Below are 24,154 nucleotides of genomic sequence, written 5' to 3'. Positions count from 1 at the left end.
TTCAAGTCAGAAAGGCAGGCAACGACAAAGAAATTATTACTACAGAGATGATTAAAAGGGGAAGAAAACCCAGAAAGAATTAAACACTGCATTTATATGAGGCTACTTTAAAGCACACCGTTCTAAAAGACTGCAAACAAAGCATTGGTAATTCTTTAAACATAAACTCTGGAAAGTAAAAGCACCTTCAAAGAGAAAGGCCATAAAATGCCAGCAGGGTTTCTGACAAGGACAGCAACAGCAACGTGAAAGGCCCAGATTAACGCGAAAACCGTTGTAGGAGAGTATCACTCTGCTCTCCTCCTAGCTGGAAGTTTAATATAAGAGCAAGAAGTCTTAGGTGAGGAATTCACAGTAAATGCCCGAATCAATTACACCTGACAAGTGCAGGTAAACAGGCTTCCCAGGCATTGATTAAACATCATGGGTCTTCAGCATCTGCTTCAGAGAAGTCCAAGTCCTAACACCCGGCCGACCTGCACAGATAACAGTGTCCATGACGTTAAGGGCACGGCAATGCCTGCTAAATCCCTCGCCCGTGCTGGGCAGCTGCACAACTACTCCCATAGTGACACCTGGGTCCTACCAGCCGACCTGTCACACAACCAGGATGATCTCCCACATCACAGGACGCTGCCTCTCACAACTGGGCATCGTCCAAGAGAGTGACAGGCGTGCGCAGGATCCCGAGCTAAGGGAAAGGGAGAAGAGGGAAAGAAGGGAATTGCCAGAATATCAAGAATGTGAAGGTATGTAGCTCAAAGTTTCACTAGGAGGCTGACCAGCACTTCAGAGGGAAAAAAGAAAAAAAAAAAAATTCCAAACAGAAAATTGGCAATCATCAAGTACTTGTCATACATTTGAAAAGATACTAAGTACATTCCCCTGTCAGGCCCATCACAGGAGCTTATTTCGGGAAGGGAGGAACATTATAACTCAGGTTTGATGCCATCATGGCAAAGCTGGTATTTGACAGAGCCTCCAACAGAACTCCCACCACCTCGGACGGGCACACTGCAGCTCAAACTCCCGGCTTTCTCTGCTGAGAATATCCCTAAGGCCCATTTATAAACTGCAGCAGCAGGCCCAGTTAACAGTTCCTGTCCCAATTTTAAAAATCTAAATTGTATTCATGAACCCATCCTTTTCCACAACAGGTAGCTAAGGAATGCAATTCACTGGATTCCCAGAGGAAGTCAGAACAGGAGGGGCCCAAGGCAGAAGGATGTGCAAGAGGACTGGAGAACACTGGGGAAAAAAAAAAAATGCATCACATTCATGCACTTGCATGGGGAAAGGGAACTGCAAGGAAAAGAGTCACTATAAGGAAAAAAAAAAACACAAAACAAAACAAAAAACCAACACCACCAAAACCCAGAAGTATACCAAAGCCTGCAAGTTCCACCCCCTCCCCAGGGTTTTTCCTCTACCCCCAACTGCAAATTATTCTCCATGTGCAGTTTCCAGTAAATCAAGCTTTGCTAAATAACCCCGACATGTGCGGGGCTGAGAACCAGCCAACAAGCAATGATGAGATGTCCCTGGAATGATTAAGGAAAACGCAGACATCTCTCAGGTTACAAGGAAGCCTGTTGTACTCTCCCCTTAGTGCATATGCAATGCTGCAAGCACTGTTCCGAAAACCTCTGATATTCAAAGGCTCATTTGGTTGACAAGGAGCCTGTGGATTCGTGGACAGATTGTCACACAAACTGTCAGGTTTTTAGAGAGACTATCAGACCTCTCTTTGCCTACGTTATGGAGCACATCAAAGACACAGAAGATGAACCAGACGCAGACTGCACAGATCTGACAGAATGGTGGGTGTACATATTCAGAATACTGTACTGCTGGGGGGGGAGGCTTAATGTGAATAATCAGGGGCTGAAAGTTCCAGAAATGTGACAGTTTTTGGCAGCGATTCTCATCTTTGCATTTATTTATCGAAGGCAGAAAAACTGCCATACTAGAGGCAAACTTGTGAGAGGAAGAAAAATTATATCAGCAGCGATTTATTTTGCCACCGTACTTTTTCTTTATTATTAGTACTCCCAGAGCATTTTCTAAAGATATTTGTATTTTCAGTCAGGGTTCTCTCACTACGCTTGCAGCTTCTCTTCCCATTTTATCCTGTAGGAGAGGCTGGTTTAATGATTACAGCCAAAAAGACCGCTAGGACTTTACAGGTCAGCGTACACAGTTAATGACACAGACGAATCCACACTTCCAGAAGTGCCCGCTGGCTCGTGGCTCTGTCTGGGGATGCTCAGGAGCTCATTATTCAAAACTTCAAGCTCATGTTATGGATAATCAGCACATCTGAAGTAATACAGCGTACCCGGACAACCAAAAAGTGAAGTAACAAAAGCTATTATGGAAAATACTAACCTTAAGCATTAGGGTCTCACTTTTAAAGTGGGGACGATGTTCACTTGTCTTCCAGTGCACTAGAAACCCAGTTAACAACTGGAAAAAGTTCCCAGCTCCACAGCTCCAAATTAGTCTTACAAGGATAACTTGATGTCATTCTCCTTTATTAGTAATACTTGGACAAACATTCTAAAGCAACAGTATATTTATTTTACAGCTGGCAAAAAAGGCATTTGAGTATTTATACCAAGAGGTATTGATTACTACCTAAAAAGGAAAGTAAAATATAAAACAAAACACCAATAACAAGAATAAGAAAATGGATTAACACAGATCCTTTTGGCCTGCCCTTACAATACCACTGTCACATAACCTCCAGTTCTCCGCAAGGCATCAGTTATTCCAGAGAAAAGAACACTAGTATCTTTTTATATTTAGTTTGCTATTCAAAACGGATTGAAATTCTCCACACAGTAAACAGAAAATAAATACGATGTTTATCTTAAGATAAAAAAGCCAAGGAGGACAAAGGAGAAGCGATAGTAAAAGGGAAGAGAAAGAAATCAGAAAATATTTGTAAGCAATTTCCTTCCCATCATTTGACAGTCTCATTCTCTGTGCTTTTAGTGATCTTCTCTTTCACACGGTTTTTAGCGCAGTGGTTTTGCCTCCTCAGAAGAGGACGAGGCATTGCAGAGACATCTCTGTAGCTGGCAAAGAGCTTGTGAAGTCTCCAAAGACAAGCCCAGAAGGACCACAGACCGCCAATCAGGTGGAGAGAGGCATTTCTCCGCAAGGCTATTGAGACGTAAATATTAACATGAAAATCAAACACCCACACAAACGCTTCACTCCCATACTCGGGCAGCCACCGCTCCTTCACAGTCGAGGACTGTCACAGCCCTTGTGCATGTTGTCATCCGCGGCCTTCAATAGCCTTTTGGTCACCACCAGCTTAGTATCGCAATTTTCATCACAGGATACGGAGGGAGGAAAGGGAACAAGGCATTTCTTACATTTAGCCCACTACAGAATAATAGGAATAATTACTTCTCATTAAACCAGAAAAGTCTCATGATGCCTTGTAGCCGAGGCACCCCAGGAACATAAAAGGAAGAATGGCACATCTACCATACACCCATAGACAGAAGCTAAACCTACTCTCCGAATTTAATTCTAAAAACTGTCTCTAACAGCAAGGAGTACTACATACAAATAAGAACAGACATTGACTTTGGGACTTAACGAGAAAGAAATAAAAGTAGGCTTAAAGCTCCAAAAGAAATATTTTGGTGTAAGCATCACAATTATCTGGGGTTTGTTGCTGTAGCCGATAAACTTTCTAACAAGAAGAGTCTTGGGAAACTGTGTTGTAAGTGAATTTCTTCAGACTAATAAAAAAAAGTATCACTTTTTCACCTATATCTACTGGACAAGACCAAACAAAAAATCCCAGCCCTTCAACTGGGGAACAGCTTGGACTCAGAAATCAGACAACAGGAACACAAAGAAGGAACAGAACTACACTTCTACTGGGAAACAACAGGAGGGGGAAAAAATCCAAACACTCCGAACAGCAGACCCGGAGCCAAATACTCTGCATAGAAGCAAACACACAACAAACTTCCAACCCAGCCCTGTCCTATTTTCAGCTTGCAAGTACAATCTCCGTGTTCCTTACCAGGATGCCCTTTGCCCATCACAGAAATCGACAGCTAGGACACAGTTAGGCTTTGGGGTTGGTTTTTGTTCTTCTCGCAACAAACCCTTACCTCTAACCGGAGGAAGAGTTATTATCTCGGTGCCACACGAATGAGTGATTAGCCATCAGCAAGTAATGGCTTTTTGCTGCTGCCAACGGAACCCGTATCTGAACAAATTACCTAGAGGTGAAAGGTCTTGTATACTACACTTAATCCTCTAAACAGCCAAAAGAAATTTTGTGGTATACTTAACCATTATGAAAAGTGAAGTTAAAAAATTCATATACATGCCCAGGCGGGCACACAATACAGCATTTTTACACGCCCGTGTGAGTCGTCTTCCCTGTTTCAAGAACCACAGCCCAGCCAGTTCAAGACTTGCTGCATGTCAGGGCAAATTAGAAGATTTCTATATACCATCCAATATATCACAAGACATCTCTGGGGAGGGGAAAAAAATAAAATTCAGGCACTCCTTGATTGACCCAGGCGTGCAAGATCACAGCAACCTTGCAGCTTGAAATTATATAAGCAAAAATTTGGCTTCTGTTCAGAAGAATGGGGAGGGAGAAGGAAGAAGGAATTAAGCCTTTTTTCTTATGAAAAGACCTGAAATGCAATAATTGGGAAGGAAAAGGAAAGCTAGCTCTTCCCTTAAAATAACCTAGTTATTACAAGTCCTCTCAAATCAGAGGCTTAGTTTTATCTCAACTCCCGCATTTCCTTTTCCCATCTCTCGCTCTTCTGGGGCCCTTGGAGACTGACACGGATTAAGTGGCCTCTCAGCGTTTTCTGGCTCTGCGGCTGTCCCTTGCCATCACTGCCCTCCCTGCAGGGCACCGCCTCTTATCTGATGGCCACTCCGCTGGTGAGTACCAGCCAGGGCAACACTCCCCTCTCCACATTTGTCAGGGTTGGACTCTACAGCGGGCAGATAGTTCTAGTGTGCGTGAGATGGATGTTTACTATTTTTTTTAAAAGCAGAACACAAATACAGCCATTATTTTGCATTGACTTACAAAGGGGCCGGACTGTGAATGGGTAAGTCAGGTAATCCTCATTTGAGTCAAGGTGTTTAATGGTAAACTGCGACTGGGATCATTCTTGGTGCAGCAGAATATATAGCCAAACCACCAGCTAACCCCAAAAACAAGCAAACAAAAAACCCCATCAGGCATCCTGCGACCAGGACGTTCTGTGACATACGAAGCAAATACCATTTTCAGTGGCTCAAGACCTCACGGTGAGCCTCCTGGTGCAGATATATTTAAGAACATTAAAACACGTTATTTACAAGCTCCTTCTGAGTCACTCTGGTCTCTTGGGAACGTGCATTATATGTTCAAGAAATTGGAATAGCTCTTTTATTTATGTTTCTTTAAAATGACTGGCAGATGGGGAAAAACCTTCAGAGAAGTGGCCCTAGGCTGTCATGAAACATGTATTTAACACACCCACAGTAAACTACTAAACACGCTCCCTTCAGAAGGTACAGCCACTGTAAATACGGAATAGTCCCTTTTTAAAGTCTGATCTCTGGACTACTTAATTCAGCACAAATTTGAGATGTTCTGTGGAGTCTGCCCAATTTACAGGGTAATTACTAGCCATATTTTGCATTAACATGACGACAGCATATTCTCTAAGAGCAGAGCCAGAATTTTAAGGGCCTTTTCAAAACAAGCCCAGACCTTGGCTTTATTTTTAAGTCACAATAGTGATGCCTTTTTTCCTGCCACATGTGGAAGGACCGCTGCGGGCTGAAATAGAAATCTCAGATTCCCCAAAGTCAGGCTCTTACGCAAGTGGATTCCACACACAGAGGGAAGTTTTGTCTACCTGAAACAATTTCCAAGACTAAATCTAAATCTGGAATATCCCAAGAGAAGTGCAAGCTTCAATCATCCAAATCCCAGCAGACACACAGACTCCAGCCTAAGGTCTGGAACATATTTAATCAATTCACTGTGCTAACTCTCTACAGTTTCATAAAATAGCCAATACTGCAATAACAGGGCCAAAAATTAATTGTACACTGGTTGGCGAATTACACGGAAATAACAGGCAGCACTGGTATTTATTGCAGCAGGATAATGTAGTTGGTGCTAAGGTACAAGTACACCACAGTAAAAATAGGTGAGAGACAGACAGTGTGTGCGTGTGCACGCATATATATGTACATATGTGCATGCAAGCACTGCTCTCCATTAGAAAAGTAGCACTGGTTTTACTGGTAACAGTGCTACCTGTATATACATGCATTTATAAATACCATTCTGCTTATAAACAGCACAAAAAGGGAGAAAACAGAAATTTAAACTATTAGGCAGTAAAAAAATGAATGAAATGAAGGGAAAATTGGGTTGAATAAAAACGCCAGGGGAGGGTATCAGAAATATCAGATAATGGGGAAAGCTCTCAGAAGTAAGACAAAAGCCCCCCTTGTTTTGCTCTTTTTGGACTAGACTTGACAAATACTCTGGTGTTGAGTTCTAACAAAGAGACAAGATCACATTCTGGGTCTTTTTGTTCTGCCTTTAACAAGTCTTCATAGTGATACACTGATGAGACCAGATACCAGATTGTTATCTAAATTCAGCTGCTAAATGCAGTGTTAAGACACTAAGTTCAAACCACACATTGCCACATTTATTTCACAAGTCGAGCCTGAGGATGGATTCCTCCAAGACGAAGCAGCCCATAAGCATCACTCTCTCCCTCTGCAAAGGTACTCTAAATGCCAGGGAAAGAAAATCACTGCAAGGCTCTGACAGTTCATCCTTCAGCACACAGACTGCAAAAGCATCTCTACACTAATCGGGCACACCGAAGAGGAAGCAAACACTTAGTTGCTGTTTGCATAGAGGCTGCCTGTAATTTGATGTAATGTACTGTACATCAGACAACACATATTGAAGAGAGAACATACACACGGCAGAGAAGGCAGAGAGGCAGTGCTGACATCTAACACATTTTATTTACCCTATTATAGATGTTCTTTGAGTTCATCAAATTACCAATCAATTTATCTGATCTCTAAAAGCTTGTGTACTGAGGTATATTAACTACTAAACTTTACAAGCTTTCAGCAAAACAGCCATTAAACAGCTGAATTGAGCACAGGGCACTGGAAGTCAGCTTGCCAGTTGGCCAACAGTAACAACGAAGCAACCTCTCCCCGCAGACAGGGAGGCGACGGAGGAGCATTAGGAAGGCAGGCTCCCCGAGATGCTGTTCAGCCCTAACGGACACCAGCAGAAAAACAGAATTATGGATGCTGTGCTGCCTCCTCCTCCCCCAGCCTGACACTTAATGTCTGTGAATAACTGAAAAGAGGAAGAGGATGGGAGGTCAGAGCAGTTCAGATGACAATTTCAGGTTCAGATGACAATTTCAGGTTCTTTCTTTTTTTTTTTTTTTTTTTCATTTTGTTCCCATTCAGAAATTAAGCACGCACACAGGACAAAATCTGCAGTTCTTGAAATATCAAAGGCTGAGAGGCTGCTAGCACCACCGCCACCTGAAAGACAACATCCACCCAGCCTCGGACAGACAGCCCAAGCCACTGGGAAGTGATCTGGATGATTAGGATGGATCTTATCAGCCTCTTTCAGAAAACTATACGGGGGATTATTCTTCTTGTGTTCAGAAGATTAAATCAACAGTTCGATGAACTGGGTGCTGCGTTATATTGCTCCACTGGCCTGAAAGGCAAACTGCTTTTTTGTAGGTTCACAGAAAGCCCTGCTGGTTTTCTGGGAGGAAGGGTTTGCAGGGGATGAGAAGAGAATGAACAAATTAGGTAAGAAAAAAAATGGAAATTCTAAGGAATATTGTAAGGCTTGATGACGAAGGCAGGGACGAGTGATACTTTTGAAAGGGAAACACATTTTCTGAGACCAGAACTTGGTTTCACACCAGCTGTTCTTCCTCAGAGTACCCCACAGCAGTGGCTAGAGCAGTAAGCTAGTGCCTGGCCACGCAGTGACTGGAGGCAAAGCAGCCCTTATACACGCAGCCCTAAGACGTTACAGGCCGTTTTACTGAGAAAGTAAATGGTGTCGGTGACACCTGTCAAGACAGATGAACTCACTTAGAAAAGGGCACTGAATCTTTAACTCCCACTGAGAGGGCAGAAGGCTTGGTTGAAGGTAACATCTCAACACAACTTGCTTTTCAAAGGTAGGGGAGTGCTCCCTAGGGCTCGTGGACACAGACACGGCCTGGGATCCCAACTCAGGGAACTGATTCCCCATCCCCTTCGACAGAAATCCCTTGTCACCTTTGCCAGGTGACATCAGTTTGTTCAGCCCCACAGAATCTGCTTAAAATTGATCACGAAGACCCAACGTGAACATATTCTTGTGGAAGGCTATTTTTCCAAGGCTGCTGTCACTTTCTCCACAGAGATTTTTAGCGAGACAAGTTACTGGTCAAAAAGCATAGAAATGACAGTGGACTCACATGTAGGGGTGACCTTGGTGCACCAGAATTGGGAGACTGCTCCAAGAAGAAGGATCAAGACCAACAAGATTAACAAACAAAAATAAGTTTGCCTCCCACTCTTTACACATCCTAAATGCTTTACAAATATGAATTAAATGGTAAGTGCAAGGGCAAAAGGAGATTAATTTAAAAGAGCCAGACAAGGTGAATGCCACACACAAAATTAGAAGATTTGTGAAGCTAAACAGAGAAAAGGGTGCAGTCTACCTTATTAATAAGAATTTAAAAAAAAAAAAAGTTATTTGTTCAATGCATTGCTTTCCCACTTGCTTATGAATACTCCACAGCTTATGAATACCTCTTGTGCTATTTACTGTTCTGAAAAACTACAAGCAGAAAAACGTTGCATATTAATGTACCCACTGCTGACAGTAGTCCACAGCCACCTAATAAAAGATAACGTGGGAGACGGAGCTTAGGAAAATCCAAACAAAGACGAGACATCCATCTATAGAGCAAGGAGTTTCACTTCGTTGCCGGATTACCTTCAGCCTTTCTCTGCCGTTCCGCGCTACTCCGAAGAGCTGCCCGTGTTCTCCTGCCCTGTAGCACTGCCCTTCACCTTTGTCAGGTTAAAGCCAGCAAGAGGCCAAATAGCAAAAAGAGTCAAACAAATACTTACTTGGGAGAAAATTTACAGCTAATACGCTAAGTGAGATCTCCTGGCATCTAAAGGGTTCCAGGAGAGACTGCATTTCTTTATCATACTTTCTAAAGGATGATTCTACCATTTGGGGAAAGCAGGACAAAGCATACATGGAATCCTTAATAAAAATCCCAACTCTGAGCAGTATATGTTAAGTATTTATACCAAGCTCCCGCCGTCTCCCTCCCTCCCTGCTTCTCAGTAACATATAAATGCATGAACGAACATCAGCTTAAGCTTCTCAAATGGAGTGTTTCTAAGGTTTTCCTTACAGATTATTAGGCCCCACTCTCAATCTTTCTACAAAGAGAAACACTACAGTACAAGACCTCCTTCAAAACAGTTGAGACAAGACCCACTTTTTGTAAAACAATTCCAAATTACATGGATGAGATGTAAAATTACTCCAACAAGTCAGAGTTAGAAGTTTAAACGCTTATAACAAATTAGCCAGGTCTCATTACTGGATTACTTATTGGAGATTAGACAGTCACACACTGGAAACACAGGTGTGGAGTGGAACGGAATGTCTGTACCACCAGCTCCAAAATCCTGCAATTACACACAGTCATATAAGAAACAGTCAGTTCAAAGGATCTATTCCCTGTAATTTTCCTGATTACCAAAATACTTCTAGCACTCCAAAACAAAAACACACAGGCAACCCAAGAGACTGAAACACACAACTACTACAACTACTAGAGCTAAAGCGAGGAAGACCAGGGGCATCACCAGTGTCCTAATCCTCTGCAAGGAATTTGTTCAGTAAAATTTGATTAAAAAAAAAAAAAGTCTAAAAACCATGCACCGCACCACGGACAGACCAAAACCTACCACCCCTCCGCACACGCGCACAAGCCCTGACAAACTGATAAGGAAGGGCGCAGGGGGAAGAACACCTCCCAGCAACAAATCACAGCATTGCTGTAATCCCAGTACCGCTGCTTCATGCACTCAAATCCGCACACAAAATAGCTGAATGCTGCTAGTAGCAGTAGCGTGTGGCACTTGCTGAACACAAGTCACAAGTGCAAATCAAGCACTAGGCACCACAAAGAAACAGAGAACCAAACAGTAGTTCTCGTACAGCTGCCATATATATTCATGGTCTACCCGTATCTTGAGCACTGTGTGCACGGTTCTGATTCACATCTCTCAGAGAGGATTAAATAGACGTGGGAAAGTTTCAAAGACGAGCAGCCAGGATGAACAAAGCGTTTGGGGCAAGTATTCCATATATTTGCCCTGATCCTACATTCATCCCTGGTCATCCACCTTCGGTCACAGTCAGGACCAGCACAGTGACACAGCGCTGCTGCACTCACCACCTTACTTCTTCCAGTGCTTTAGTGGACGATGTAGCGAAAACCCCAAGAGCCGAAATACTGAAATTGTTTTTTCATACATGCCCTTTCCTGTGAAAATTTTAATGAGATTGTCTAGAGAACCTGAGTTTCTCAAGATCTATTTGAAATAAGGTACACCCATAGTTCATCTCATGCAAAACTAAAGGCAAAGCCTTTTTAGCATTTCTATAGCTTTACTGTTTCACAACACTTTGCCCTCCCATTATAAGCTATTCCATCATATAGATGGAATAAGTGAGATAGATGGACTAAGTAATTGTTTCAAACTCCCCAAAGAGAAACAGCTATTAGAAAATGAGCAGTTTTTTGCTTCCAATTCTGTGCTCTGTCCAGTAGATTACAGTACTCTTTCAGAGATTACAAAATAAAAAGATAATGTTATTCACACAATCTGCTGCATTCAAGGGAACTACCAAGTTCAATTCTAGTCATTGCATCTCAAAGACAGAGCCGCAAGGGGGAAAGGGCCCAAAGACAAACAAGTAGAATGAGAAACCTGGAAAAAAATTATTCACACAGGCAGAGACTGAAAAGGTGAGGACTGCTTAGCTTAATGGGAAGGTAAAGGAGGGAACAGATGTCTACAGATAGTGAATAATGAAGAGAATTCCTTTTATCTCTTTCACATAAAAGATACGAAATGAAAAAAAGTATTTGAAACTGGTAAGAGAGAATTTATAGTGTATGTAAGTTAACCTGTGGCACACACCGCCACATGATATTGGAGGCAGAGAGCTAAACAAGGCTCCAAGGAAAAGCGCCCGAGACACGTAGAAGAACGATGGCAGGAATCCAAGTTCCATTACAGTGAATAAAAATACTGAATGAAAATAAACTCTTTTGCAGCAGGGTACACGTCAGCCTCTGACTGACAACACTTAGGAAGACTCTTCTCGAAGTTGTTCTCCAAAAGTTGGGGCTCTTTTTGTTTTGGTGAGGTTTTTTTGGCATATTCCTTTGAAGTCTTTGAAAACTGGCCACTGTCAGAAGAAACAGGACAGTCTCCACGTTTCATTCAGTGCAGCAGCTACTACATTGTAAGGAGTATATAACAAAATTATTCTTAGCATGCTACCAGGAAGGTACTTAGTTCTCAACATCAACAATTCAAAACATCCTTCAAAAACAAATCTCTAAGTCTCCTACTGCTGAATTCTGTTATCAGGCAGAAGTGGGGACAAAGCCAAACTGAGGTAATAGATAGGCACAGCAGGGGAGGAGAGGGGGGAATTCCTGACAGCCTGATTCTTAGGAGAAATGTCAGCTTTCTAACTCTACGCTGAGCCATCGCACTCATTCACTCCCAGCCCAACACCTCTGACCTACCAGCGACCACAGTCCAAGTGACCATCCCCTCTGGCAACAGCAGGGAAAGCAAACTTCTATTTCAGAGCTCCTCCCCACCTCAGCCCCTTACCACTAGCTGTTTTTCTGATATAAACACACACGTACATACATAGATGTATAAAAATATATATCTAAGGCTGAGTTGGAAGGTTTTAGCAGAGTAGAAGGAAAAATAAATAAATAAACGTCAAGGTCTGCGTGTATTCAACAAATAAAAGCAGAATTATATAAAAGCAACAGCTAATAAAAAAGATTGTTCTGTGCTGTGTTTTCCATCTTTCCAACCATTATAGGAATAAAATTATCCACAGAGAAGATAGAAAACCTTTTTCAAAACTAATACAATTAAGCTTTATTACACTGTTTCAAGTACATTTCTCTCCTCTCCCTTCTAGCCCCCACCACCTCCCACTCCAATCTAGACTAACGGTTGGAGGCATTCTTCTGTTTTATTACTAGCAAAATGCTAGTGTTTAAGGGTCAGAAACTATCTAGTGTTTCAAGAGAGGAAAAGAAAACCTGTCCTTTTTAGCTACTTGCTTTTGTACGTGTAAGAACTAGAAGGCAGTTTCTATGCAGCTCTGCAGTTTGAATAGGACCATGGGCAAGCCACCTTACTCCCCTGAGAAGATCCTGCGCTAAAATATCCATCACCTTGTTTAAAAAGTTACCCTGCACCAAGGGACACAGACCTGAAAAGGGAAACACAAAATAGAACAAAAGACTTCAAAAAGAGGACAACGCAGCCTGGACACAAACTTCTCCCCACTCCTCTGTCCACAAAGGACAGACACACATACAAATTTTCCCTGCAGTTTCTGCTTCATGAAACCAGATCCAGAGAGAAGAATATAATAGAAGCACACAGCATGAGACCAAGAAATTGCAAAAATTCCCTTTGCGTATGAACATATGGACAACTGTGATAATTAGAACGATAGCTGCTAGATTGTTTGCAATTTCACTGAACAATCCCCATTATCTAGAAATAGAATTTAAAAATCTGAATGCAACACTGAGTGGTAGTTTTAATAGTTTATTTTTTAATGAACTGTATGGATTAAAGTGTTGCAAAATCGTATTATGTGAAATTGCTCATGGGCACGTTTTACCATCAATGGTTTAAAAAAAAAAAAAAAGCTGTATGGACAATCATGCAGTAGCAGGGAATGGATGTGCCAACAGTTTTGGACCATTTCTATAATCTGTAATTTTCCCATGTTCCATATTCACTATCATGCTACATGTTGGTAGTAAAGCTGATTGATTTCTCTGTCTCTTTACAACCCACCTTTTCCATTGTTTGCATTTCTTTTTAGTCACATAACACAACTACAAGTCAGATGTATGCAACTCCCTGTCAGGAGGTCTAATTGCTTCAAATTGGAGAAGATTATTCTCTACATTTATTAAAAAATAAAGACTACTTATAACATTATTTCATTTTGCCAGGAAGTGAAAAACGCATTAGTTCATAAGGAACAGCATGGCTGCTCCTATTTTTATGGCATCAATTTTTAAAAACTCATCATGGTAAACAATTAAACAGAGAAGCAAATCCCACGTTTAGGGGAGAGATTCAAATCCCTAAATGGATTTTCAAAGGTCATTTCAGGCTTAAAAGATGCTTGACGGTGTCTCTTTAAATCATGTTCATTTCAAAGGCTTATCCAGCAAGAAGCAGGCAGTGCACTGCAGCACCCCCCGTTGAACTGCTGGGCTCCCCAGAGAAAAATTAATAATACAACTTTAATTCATATTTATAGCAAGATTTGTGTTTGGCTTTTTCTTTTAATTTAGGAAAGGATTTTTAACAAAAGGAATAAAAAAAAAGGGGCATTTGTTTTTTTGAACTTAGCTTTCACCTCAACCCCATGGTGAAAAAGAAAATAAAGTTTGAATTACTTCATTAAAAAAATCACCCAGTTAAACCCCCCCTTAACCTTTCCAATGCAAGTTGTTCAAAAGATTTGGTTTGTACAGCTTTTTCATCGCTTAGCTATGTAAGGGGTGGGGGGCAGACAGATACCGAGAGCTGACAGTTCCAGGTTTCCGCACAATGCTCCTTGTTTCTCTGCTCTTTGGATCCACACCGACCTGCATCCAATCCCATCAGTATTCAGAGGCCACAAATAAAAGCCAACTTAGTCTTACCTTCCTCTCAATGCGGGCCAACTGCTCTTTATAGAAGGCCTCTTGCCGCTTCAGCTCGGCCTCCCTGCCTTGCAGCTCAATGGCCTGGGAAGAAGAACAAAAGACCATCAATAGAAGAAGAAATTAAAAATAAAAAGTGTGAGTGCAAGGAAAGCACATGGGATGCAGACCAGAAGGAACCAAAAACATCATTGCTCGGGACTGGTGTATGGGATCCCTCTCGGGGGAACTACAAACGGTCGTATTGCAGTTCATTTTGGATTATCCCTACAAGTTTGAAATGCTCTTATTAGTATCACACTCAAACTCACAGCCTTGATTTTATTTCTCCTTATTAAATGAAAACATATAGGCATAGAAAGGTGACACCTTCCTATTGCCTTTTTCAGAACTCGACCTTACCCGACTTTGTCTTCCACAAATTCTGATGTTTATTACTCCACTTCAGTGTCCCTCGCCTTACCTTAAAAATAAACTCCAAAACCTCCACTTAATAAACGCTTGCCCCTTGGAGTGTCAGAAAACTTCTGTAAGATTTAAGAGACGCCCACAATCACGAGGAAGATCCAAAATAGAACTCTATGTTGTAATGTTTTTATAGCAACACGCATTCTCACTGCCCATGCGTTTGCTTTTTACACACGTAACTAGAACTACCCTGATAATTACTCTCTCCACACTCTCTGTGCGTACACCACCAGCACCCCCAAAGTTCCTCTGGCTGGGTGCTGCAAATTTGGAGGGGCGATGGGTGTCAGAGAATTTCTCTTCCATCTTCCAAAGTATAAGCGTGACACTTCCAAAAGAGCAAACTTGGTATACAAGCGCACGCTTAAGCGTAACCTGGTCATCAACTAAACAATGACCAATTGTGTGATTACAGCAGCGCCTTTTGCCTTTTAGCTCTTTACAACCAGCAGCACTTCATTGCATTCCCAACCCTAAACTGAACTAGCATTAAGAAAACACGGCATTGATGCACCCGAACCAAACTTTTTAAGCTTAAAAATAACAAGCAACAATAGCAAGAAAAATGGCACTTGTTTTTCTTCCCCCATCCCACCCCAAAATCTCTGGGGCCACATAAATTACCACCAGGCAGGAAGACCTTTCAAAACTAGAATTATTAGTCCGTTTAACATGAACACAAACCCTGCCAATCTATAGCATCCCAGCAGCATTGCTCTAAACTTTTAATGATGATGGTACAAGCACAGAAAACGCTGGTCCAATATGATTAAGCAGCTGGGACAAACATCCTCGTGGGCTCAGACCTGTCATTTTACGGCCAGCAGCCATTGTTAATGAGAAAAATTACATCTGAAAGCCAGTTGCTGTGTATTTCCTTCTTTCTACTCCCCCGCTGATGGAAATACAGTGGTATAATAGGGCTTAGAAGAGATTTTAAGCTAGGCAGTGAGGGACAGTTGATAAGCAAGCAAGAAAAGAAGTAGGAGCACATGAAACAGGGGGGTTGCGGGAGTGAGGTGGTGTCTGTTTGTTTGTTTTTAAAGGAAAAATAAATATTTTGGTTCCCATGTTTGTCATACAGCCAACAGGGCCAGAGTAAGGCACAAGCACAATAGACTCACATCTAAATCCCCTTGCTCTCAAAGGCACTCCATTAAAGGCAAAATCTCTGGCTTTGGTTTCACCAGAGCTGCTATGTACCTTCCAGCCCACAAACCAGCTGAAAAAGGATGGGAAGGGGGATGAGAATCTGCTGCCCCATACATGTAGCCTGACCAAAGAGATACCACAGCAACAACAGGGGTACTGATGGGCACTCTGTAAGTGCCAAAATTATTACTATTCTGTGATAAGAGAACCAACACTATCCTTCTGAACCAATATCCACCTTCTATACAGAAAAGGACTAAGCAATTTCAACTGAAATGAAACAGATGTAAGAAGGCAGGGTGGTCTGGTGGATGACCAAAGGAACCTGATTCTCCTGCTGATTTTCTGCATAACGCCCACAAAATCAGATTACTAAACAAGTGATTTGTATTTCCTTAAGGAGAAAATAAACAAGGAAAAGAAAGAAGAGTAACATGGTACTGACCCCTCTACACAATTCAGATGGAAGGTGATTGTGATGCCAAGTGTATTTCAAGAAAGAAAAAAAAAAAAAGAGTCAAAAGATCAACTCTTAAAAATGCAAGAAAGTTTCTGCTTAATCTAAATAAATTAATTATGTGGCATTGCCACTCTCCTAAAGTAGCAGACTATTCTGCAAGCACAAAACCAATACGTGTAACAATACTGGTGAGCAAGAGCCTGTGTTCTGTTTCTGGCAAGACATGGATTGACATCTCTAGAAGGGAACACAATCCAAATACCTAATGTCTCCCGTGGGGTGCTGAGATGCACACACATTAGAGGTGTGCTGATCTGCATGATGACAACCCAGGGACTCCCAAGCAGACCAGACTGGAGCTGGGGTGCCCACTGGGGTGCCTCCACACCAACGCCCCCTGCAGCAGACAGACATTCTGTTAGTGCCTTCCCTAGGGTCTTGCAAAATTGATGTCAAAGAATCAAAACGGGATCTCCTAACTGCAGACTACGACCTCAGTATACTCCCCATTATTCCCCCTAAGTAATTTCTCCCATATTATCTCCCGTTACATCCCATTTAGGGCTCATAAATTATGTGATGAACCAGCGGGTGCAGAGAAAACTTTTACTCACAACTCAAACATATTTTCAATGCCTTGCTTGCTTTCAAGAGCTGCTGATGTTCCAGTGCATTGAAGTATAAGGGGAAACATTCTATTTGTGACAGATCTGCTTGAAAGTTGCTGTTTCCCTCTATCCCCAGCTGTTATTACTAGAAACTTTAGCACACTTTATGATGATGTTTGAAGTATGAATGGTACAGTCAGAGCATGTGTCATTTGAAATATTCACTGTTTCAAACTGGGTTAGGCAGCAAGGGACATTTTATATGAATACAGCATATTTATTAAGAGTTCCACTAGTCCTGCTGCTTATTCTCTACCCGAAGGCAGAAGCCTGTGATGTCCCAGACAGAACTGGCTGCTATGGATATGACTACAATTTCACTGGGGACTGAGACTGCAGGTGCCAAACAAAGCATCAGATACACTTTTCACATAAAGGCCGGTAGAACTAAAGAAGGAAGGAGAAGGGAAGATATACATGATAACACACTGGTTTGAAAATAACATATTAGAAAGTTGCATTTCACATCCACGCTGCAGAACCTACATCTGAGCTTGAACATATCATGCAAGAGATGACCAAAGCCCAGAGATGACATGTAAGAAGCTGTAGCGTAGAACACAGCCGAGTGTGGTGTACAAGAAGTATGAAGGCAGAATAAAAACAGAGGGAGGGGAGGAACAGCGTAGTTAGTTGTAGAACACACAAATCCACCTAAAACTTAGAAAAGTACCATGGGACAGCACATATTTGCAAGAGAGAACGTATGCAATAGGCAATTGTCCTCTGTACAAAAACTAGGTATAAGATATGTTGAGGAAATACTCGAGAATTCCCTGTGACGATGTCAGAAGTTACAAGCACTGCATTCTTACAAAAGGACAGTGAAGGTTCACTACTAGCATGCTACTACAGCTTCCACGGGCACGGATCCATAGACTGGTTGGGGGCTCTTTCAAGTCCTTCCTAGGTTTTAACTTTACACTTTTTCCACAACCCAAAGGTTTTTTTGGGTTCTCTCAGTGCCGCTTTGAACAGCAGAAAAGAGCTAGGGCAGACTCACCTGCGATTCCCTGCCTCCTCCTCTCCCTTTACCAAGTAACCCATTTGGAAACAACCTGTGGAAGCAAATCTCTAGAGCTATGCATTACACACTGGCTCAACTGAAGAATTCAAGTACTAGCCTGACAGCTGACAGGCAGGCCAAAAGAAATATTTCACAAGCCGCTTAATTGAAGTAATGAAATATTATTGGTTCATTCTCTATGAACAAAGCCAGACGCTCTTAGCCCTGTCCTGAACTGACATCAACAACCAACACATCAGACTGTGCAACTGATCTTCTGGAGCTGGGCTTCACTCTAGCTACAGCCATTCACAGATTAGCTTTGGCTTTGCCCCCCAGGAAACATCACCAGATTTTTATTATTTTTAATCACAGTCCCTTCTCATCACCTTGTTAAACATGAAAACCAGGAAGGAAATCTGCTTGAGAGAAAAAAAAAAAAGGGTTTCTTGGCAGGGTCAGATTACAGTAGGGAATGTGGCACCCAGGAATAAAGTGCAGCAATGGCACAGCCCACAGCTGACGGCTACCATCAGGCTGTCTCTCTCTGCAGTCCTGTTGGGATTCTGGGATTTGGGGAGACGGCATGGAGAAGACTCTACTGGAAGGGAAAAAAAACCCACCCCAACCCCCTCTCTGCAAAGGGCAAGTCAAGCTAGAAGGAAAGGTCCATACCTCAATCTATAAAGAACTTCCTCAAAGGCAAGTCACAGCACTTGGCAAGATTATTGCAAAAATATTTATCTTCTTGGCAAAACACGTTCACCAGTCACAGCCAAACTAGTGAGATGACGCCCAGAGAATCAGTCAGAGGCAATCCAGGGAAAGAAGCTACATGGATAACGTAAAGTCTCTATCAAATGCCTTGTTTCTACATCATCCTGTCTTTGCTGAGAGGAGTTATCAGCTTCCCCCAAAGGTATCCAGTAACTTCTCTGCAGCAGCATAGCAGAGATGTTTTGGCTGAGTACCTCAGCTTGCCACACTCCACAACTGCAAATTCTTATACCTCATGCTTTCCCATGTCTCTTCCAGTCCTGGTAGCAGTCCAGGTGGCAGGGGAGAAAAACAAATGCTATTAAAGGCTCCAAGACTAGAAGAAGGAATTAACAGCAATGCACTGAAGAACAGAACTAGCTCCAAAATTAGCTAACTGGCATGTTCCTCACCAACCCTAAAGGGAAAGGCAGAGCTGAAAGGGCAGCACCGAAACAGCAAGAGGCAGCTTACGCACATCATGTCTGAGACTGAACAGCAGAACTTTACAGAGAGGCTTGTACCGGACAAGTAACCGTGGGGGAGTCCTGACTCAGCCTCCACTTGCATCAGCAGAAATATCACCACTCCTCTGGAGTCACCTACAGTCACTATCGCAGACACGCGAGACTTACAAAATTGCCTGCTTTTTGTCCTTTCTCTCATTCTGTTGAAGGCAGGAGACTGGGTTTGTTTTTGTTTTAGAACCCAGATGCAGACTCATGGCCTTAAAAAGCAGCACTGGTGTAACCTTCATTTCCTCCTGTTTCTGCTACTCTCTTAGCCAAAACACACATCACCAGATCAAGTTTGGTTTCAGCAGCTGTAAGCTACACAAAAGGAACTAGTGAAAATCTTTATGGAGGAAATAATATGCAATTTTCTAGCTGAACACCTTTTAAAATGTAATGACAGAAAATAAAATCCTGCATCTGTGCTCAGCAATAACAATCTGTATGCGCGCAGTAACAACATGACACTTGGAATAAGCAAGATCCAGACAAAAAAGAGAGCTTACCCAGGCGTCCAAATCCACAGGCTTGGAATAAAGAGAGTGCAAGAGAGAAAGGAAGGGAAAGAGAAGAAAAAAAGAGAAATCAGTGATTTATGGAGGCCGCCTGCTGCTGCACAATATAGCTTTTAGGATGACAAGTTTAGAAGAGTCCCTTAAAAATGACAAGCATCTTAAACAGCGCAGTGCTGTCCCCTATTGGGAACCGTGCTATTAAAGCAAAACAAAAGCACATGCACCCGCAAAAATAAAAAGAAAGCAAAGGCCCTGAAGACTGCTGCAGGATTGCCCTTTAGGGTGGAAACTAAGGGAAGGCAGCTTCAAAGCAGCTGGTTTCAGGGAGTCATGCAAAGAGCTGCACAATGTTAGAGATGCTGACATCCGAATCATGCACCAATGAACATGGCAACGCGGGACGTACTCAAAAGGAGGTGGCCAACAACTGTGCTGTTTCCAAATCACCTGCAAAGAACAAGTATCCTTTTGCAAGGGCATTTTTGAATGCACAAGCTGACCTACATAGCAAGACATCTTCTTTGCTGGACAATTTCAAAGAGTGCTTCCTAACAGAAAGCCCGTTGACTGATCAGATTTCTAACCAGATCCCCCTTCATGGGCAATCAAACACACCTCCAGTGCGCGATCCAAACCTCTGCCAAATCCAAGCTGCCTTCACCTGCTCCTTCTTTTGTCAGCAAGCCTGTTTAAGTATGAAGACAAGCAGGCTGCAGCATCACTTCTTGTTTACCTAATACTACTTTTTACTTAACACAGTAACCCAGCAGCAGCAAAGCAAGTACAAGACGATAAACATTTCATGCCCATAACCACCTCCTTCTGAAGCCAAGGCATTTATGAGGCAGCCACAGTTCTCATTTGTTGTCAAGGGCTGCAGGCCTTCCCTGCCTCTCAGGGCTACACTCAATCAGCAGCACGTTTGCTAAGCAGGAACTTCAGAAAGGCTGGCCTTTTTTATTATGATTATTTATTTCAGGGGAGTTGACAGGGCAGGAGGAACTTTCCTCTTGGTCATAGTTCAGTGCCAGAGGGAGCAGACGGTGGAGTGCAATATGTTTATGGGATCTGCCATCATTTTAATGGCACAGGGCAGCTACTTCAGGTAGCTGAGGGATGATGTGTCATCAGCTGTGTGCATCGTCCATCCTCATCCTTTGCAACAGCTGAGAGGGCTGGAACTGAGCATCTACTGTTCAACTGGGGGAAGCCAATTCCCCCCCTTCTGCAGACAGGTTTTATATAGCAGCACTGAGTCCTTGGCCAAAGAAACCAATACACAACAGGTGTTCACCGGTAATCACTGACTGATCTTGACAAAAGCCTGATTTGAATAACATTTTTCTTCCTGCTGATTTTTTTTTTTTTTTTTTTTTTTTTTTTTTACAATCACGACAGATGTGCTTAGTTTTGTTTTTTTCAGTTTAGCAATTGCAAGGCTGTCCATCCTCAGCAGATGGACAGGAGGAACACAGGGCTCTTTATGATGCATGTTATTATTTCAGCAGGTAGGTCATCCACACCAATAGCTCTTTACTGGATTTACACCTGTCATCCCTGGGGTGCCTAAGGCATTAACTGCCACATTCCTGATGGACAAACGCTTGCATGACAAAATGAACAGGAGGTACTAACTCAGTGGCACTGGACAGCTGCTGAGAAGAGAGCAAGGAGAAGGAACCAGCCCCATCACTGAGAGGTGGTCCTCCTTATACCCCATAAGATATAATACACAATAGCAGAATTACAGTTTTAAGAAAGGTAACGCTGTCACTAAGCACAGAGCATCTCTTCTGCAGGTACTGCCAAAGGCTTTCATTTTGTCACCTTTCAGGAGGGGGGAAAATTATTACTCCAAGAATAGACAGATACACTCCACTGAATGGAAACAGGAAAATTAAAACAGGTGTAGATGCAGTAGGACATATTGCTGCATTGGGAAAAAATAACTACATTTGGAGTGAAGCACAGAGTAAATAAAATATAATAATAAAATAATACAAAAATGAAAACTCAGGAGGGCTACTGGTTTAAGTTTTGTTACCTTTGCCAAGATTTCTTAGCAGAGCTGCATTTACCAACACTGACGGATAATAAAAGACACAGCACATCCACTAATATTTTCAAAGCTTAAGTAAACTGTTTAAGAAATGAGCAATATCTGGGTTCCTTGCTTCCTAACTGAGTGAGTTTCACTTCCAGCTCCCACCTGGGGGCTTGCAAGCTTAATGATGCCTGCTGTCTTTTAGCACCCTTGGTCAATACTGCAATACTCTTCTGCTAAAACAAGGGTTAAATTTCTTTTCCAGGTAGCCCACTAGATAGCAATCACAGGAAGCTGAATAAATACTGGACTTAATCGTTTGGGGTCAAAACCAAACCAACATATTCCTTCTTGACAGTGGGATCAAGTGCACCCTAAGCAAGTTTGCGGACGACTCCCAGCTGAGTGATGCAGCTGACAGGCCTGAGGGACGGGATGCCATCCAGAGGGACATGGACAGGCTCAAGAAGCAGGCCCATGCAAACCTCATGAGGTTCAACAAGGCCAAGTGCAGGGTCCTGCACCTGCGTCAGGGCAACCCCCAGTATCAATACAAGCTGGGGGATGAAGGGATTGAGAGCAGCCCTGCTGAGAAGAACTTGGGGGTACTGGTGGATGAAAAGTTCAACATGAGGCAACAATGTGCGCTCACAGCCCAGAACGCCAACCATATCCTGGGCTGCATCAAAAGGAGCGTGGCCAGCAGGTCGAGGGAGGTGATTCTACCCCTCTGCTCTGGTGAGACCCCCCCCTGAAGTACTGCTTCCAGCTCTGGACAGGAATGACATGGACCTGTTGGAACCACTACAACCGCTAGTTGAAGCCACTAAAATGATCTGAGGGCTGGAGCACTTCTGCTGTGAGGACAGGCTGAGAGAGTTGGGGTTGTTCAGCCTGGAGAAGAGAAGGCTCCGGGGAGATCTTACTGCAGCCTTTCAGTACTTAGAGGGGGCCTACAAGAAAGATGTGGACAAACTTTTTAGCAGGGCTTGTTGCAATAGGACAAGAGGTAATGGCTTCAAACTGGAAGAGGGTAGATTTAGATTAGATAGAAGAAATAAGTTTTTTTTACAATGAGGGTGGTGAAACACTGGCCCAGGTTGAGCACAGAGGTGGGAGATGCCCCATCCCTGGAAACATTCAAGGTCAGGTTGGACGGGGCTCTGAGCAACCTGATCTAGTTGAAGATGTGCCCGCTCATTGCAGGGGGAGTTAGACCTTTAAAGGTCCCTTTCAACCCAAACTATTCTATGATTCTTGACTGTACCAGAGAGAAGAAGTTATTGAAACAGGATCTCAGGCCAAACCAGCAACCCCTGTCCTAGGTATTTATATGGGGAAAAAGATACAGTCCACTTGGAGAAGACTCTGGTTAGATGTGGGAATTACATAAGTAATGCGTCTGTGCTTCCAAGAACTTCACGTTTGAGCACTGATTCTTCAGGTAGTGCTTGCATTCCCACACACATATCAACAGTCCAACTTCCAATGACATCATGAATACAGCACCGAATTAGTATTTCACACATACAGACTATTTCCAGCACCTTTTCCCAATCCCATACACCACATCACCCATACATGACTGTCATAACGGGCACATCATTCATGTCTGTCATGGTCTAGGCAAACATAAAAATGGCAGTAAGCAATCAAAACAGTTCTGCAGTTGTGGGGGCAGTGGGGAAAGGGATCAGCACGATAAAGCAGCAGCCTTAGGAAGGGCAATGCCTTCGTAACCTGACTGGAACCAGCTTCACCCTAGATGTCCATTACCTTGCCATGGTCAGTAACTCCGTCATATAACCAATTTCACTACAGCATGACCAATGATTCAGGAATTCAGACTACCAGCTTGATAGAGATCTCCTACTTAAGAACTCAAAACAGAGTATTTTTAGGGGCACTGCCAACTTTGGGAGTGGAAGATAGAGTGGGAGATGCGAGAAATGAGAGGCAGCAGGTGCCCAAAACCCAAGACAGCTGCTGGCAACAACTTTTGCACTCATGTCAGTATCTGAAGAGCTCTGCAGCACATATTCTAACATCTTGATGACCAGACGTCATCACTGAATGAGCAAAGAGTCATTTCTTCTTAAGGCACTAATCCAGCTCTAAACTTTTCCACAATGATAGGAATTAAAGCATTTAAAGAATATATCTAGACACTCAGTATCCACTCCAGACCCTTAAACGCTTCCAGTTTAGTAGAAAATTGAAGCAGTATCAATATTAAATGTAATGAGAGTCAGAGATGTAACCAACTGACAAGGGAGAGGAAGCAGGAAGAGACACTGAACAGCAATCAATTTTGAGGAAAGGCTGTGAGTGATGAAATTGCTCGACTCTAATGTATACAGAGCATACAAAACTCTATAAACATGAAGATGGGAAGCAGCAGCAAAGCCCTCTGCCCTTTTATGATTCAGGGACAACTGCACTTCTAATACTTATGGCATTCCTGCAAATAGGTTTGCAAT

The 24,154-nt window shown here is 42.7% G+C and overlaps 1 protein-coding gene across 5 annotated transcripts in view; it reads right to left on the bottom strand.

Moving 5' to 3' along the window:
- Nucleotides 1-24,154, bottom strand: part of CHCHD6 (coiled-coil-helix-coiled-coil-helix domain containing 6) — a 115,152-nt gene that overhangs the window by 59,440 nt on the left and 31,558 nt on the right. For 3 of the 5 annotated variants that reach the window (XR_012589273.1, XM_074602248.1, XM_074602245.1), the window contains exons 5-6: nt 19,622-19,642; nt 14,094-14,177 (exon numbers count right to left, since the gene is read on the bottom strand). Coding sequence is in view for 4 of the 5 variants with exons in the window: in XM_074602248.1 (XP_074458349.1) it covers nt 14,094-14,177; nt 19,622-19,642 (105 nt within the window). In the remaining variant the exon portion in view is untranslated. The remainder of the gene's footprint in view (nt 1-14,093; nt 14,178-19,621; nt 19,643-24,154) is intronic. The other 2 variants (XM_074602249.1, XM_074602246.1) reach the window with 1 other exon arrangement.

This window comes from Larus michahellis, chromosome 10 (assembly GCF_964199755.1).
Source record: "Larus michahellis chromosome 10, bLarMic1.1, whole genome shotgun sequence".
NCBI classification, from domain to species: Eukaryota; Metazoa; Chordata; class Aves; order Charadriiformes; family Laridae; genus Larus; species Larus michahellis.
Note: the sequence above shows the minus strand (reverse complement) of the source record. Positions and strands in the feature narration are given on the sequence as shown.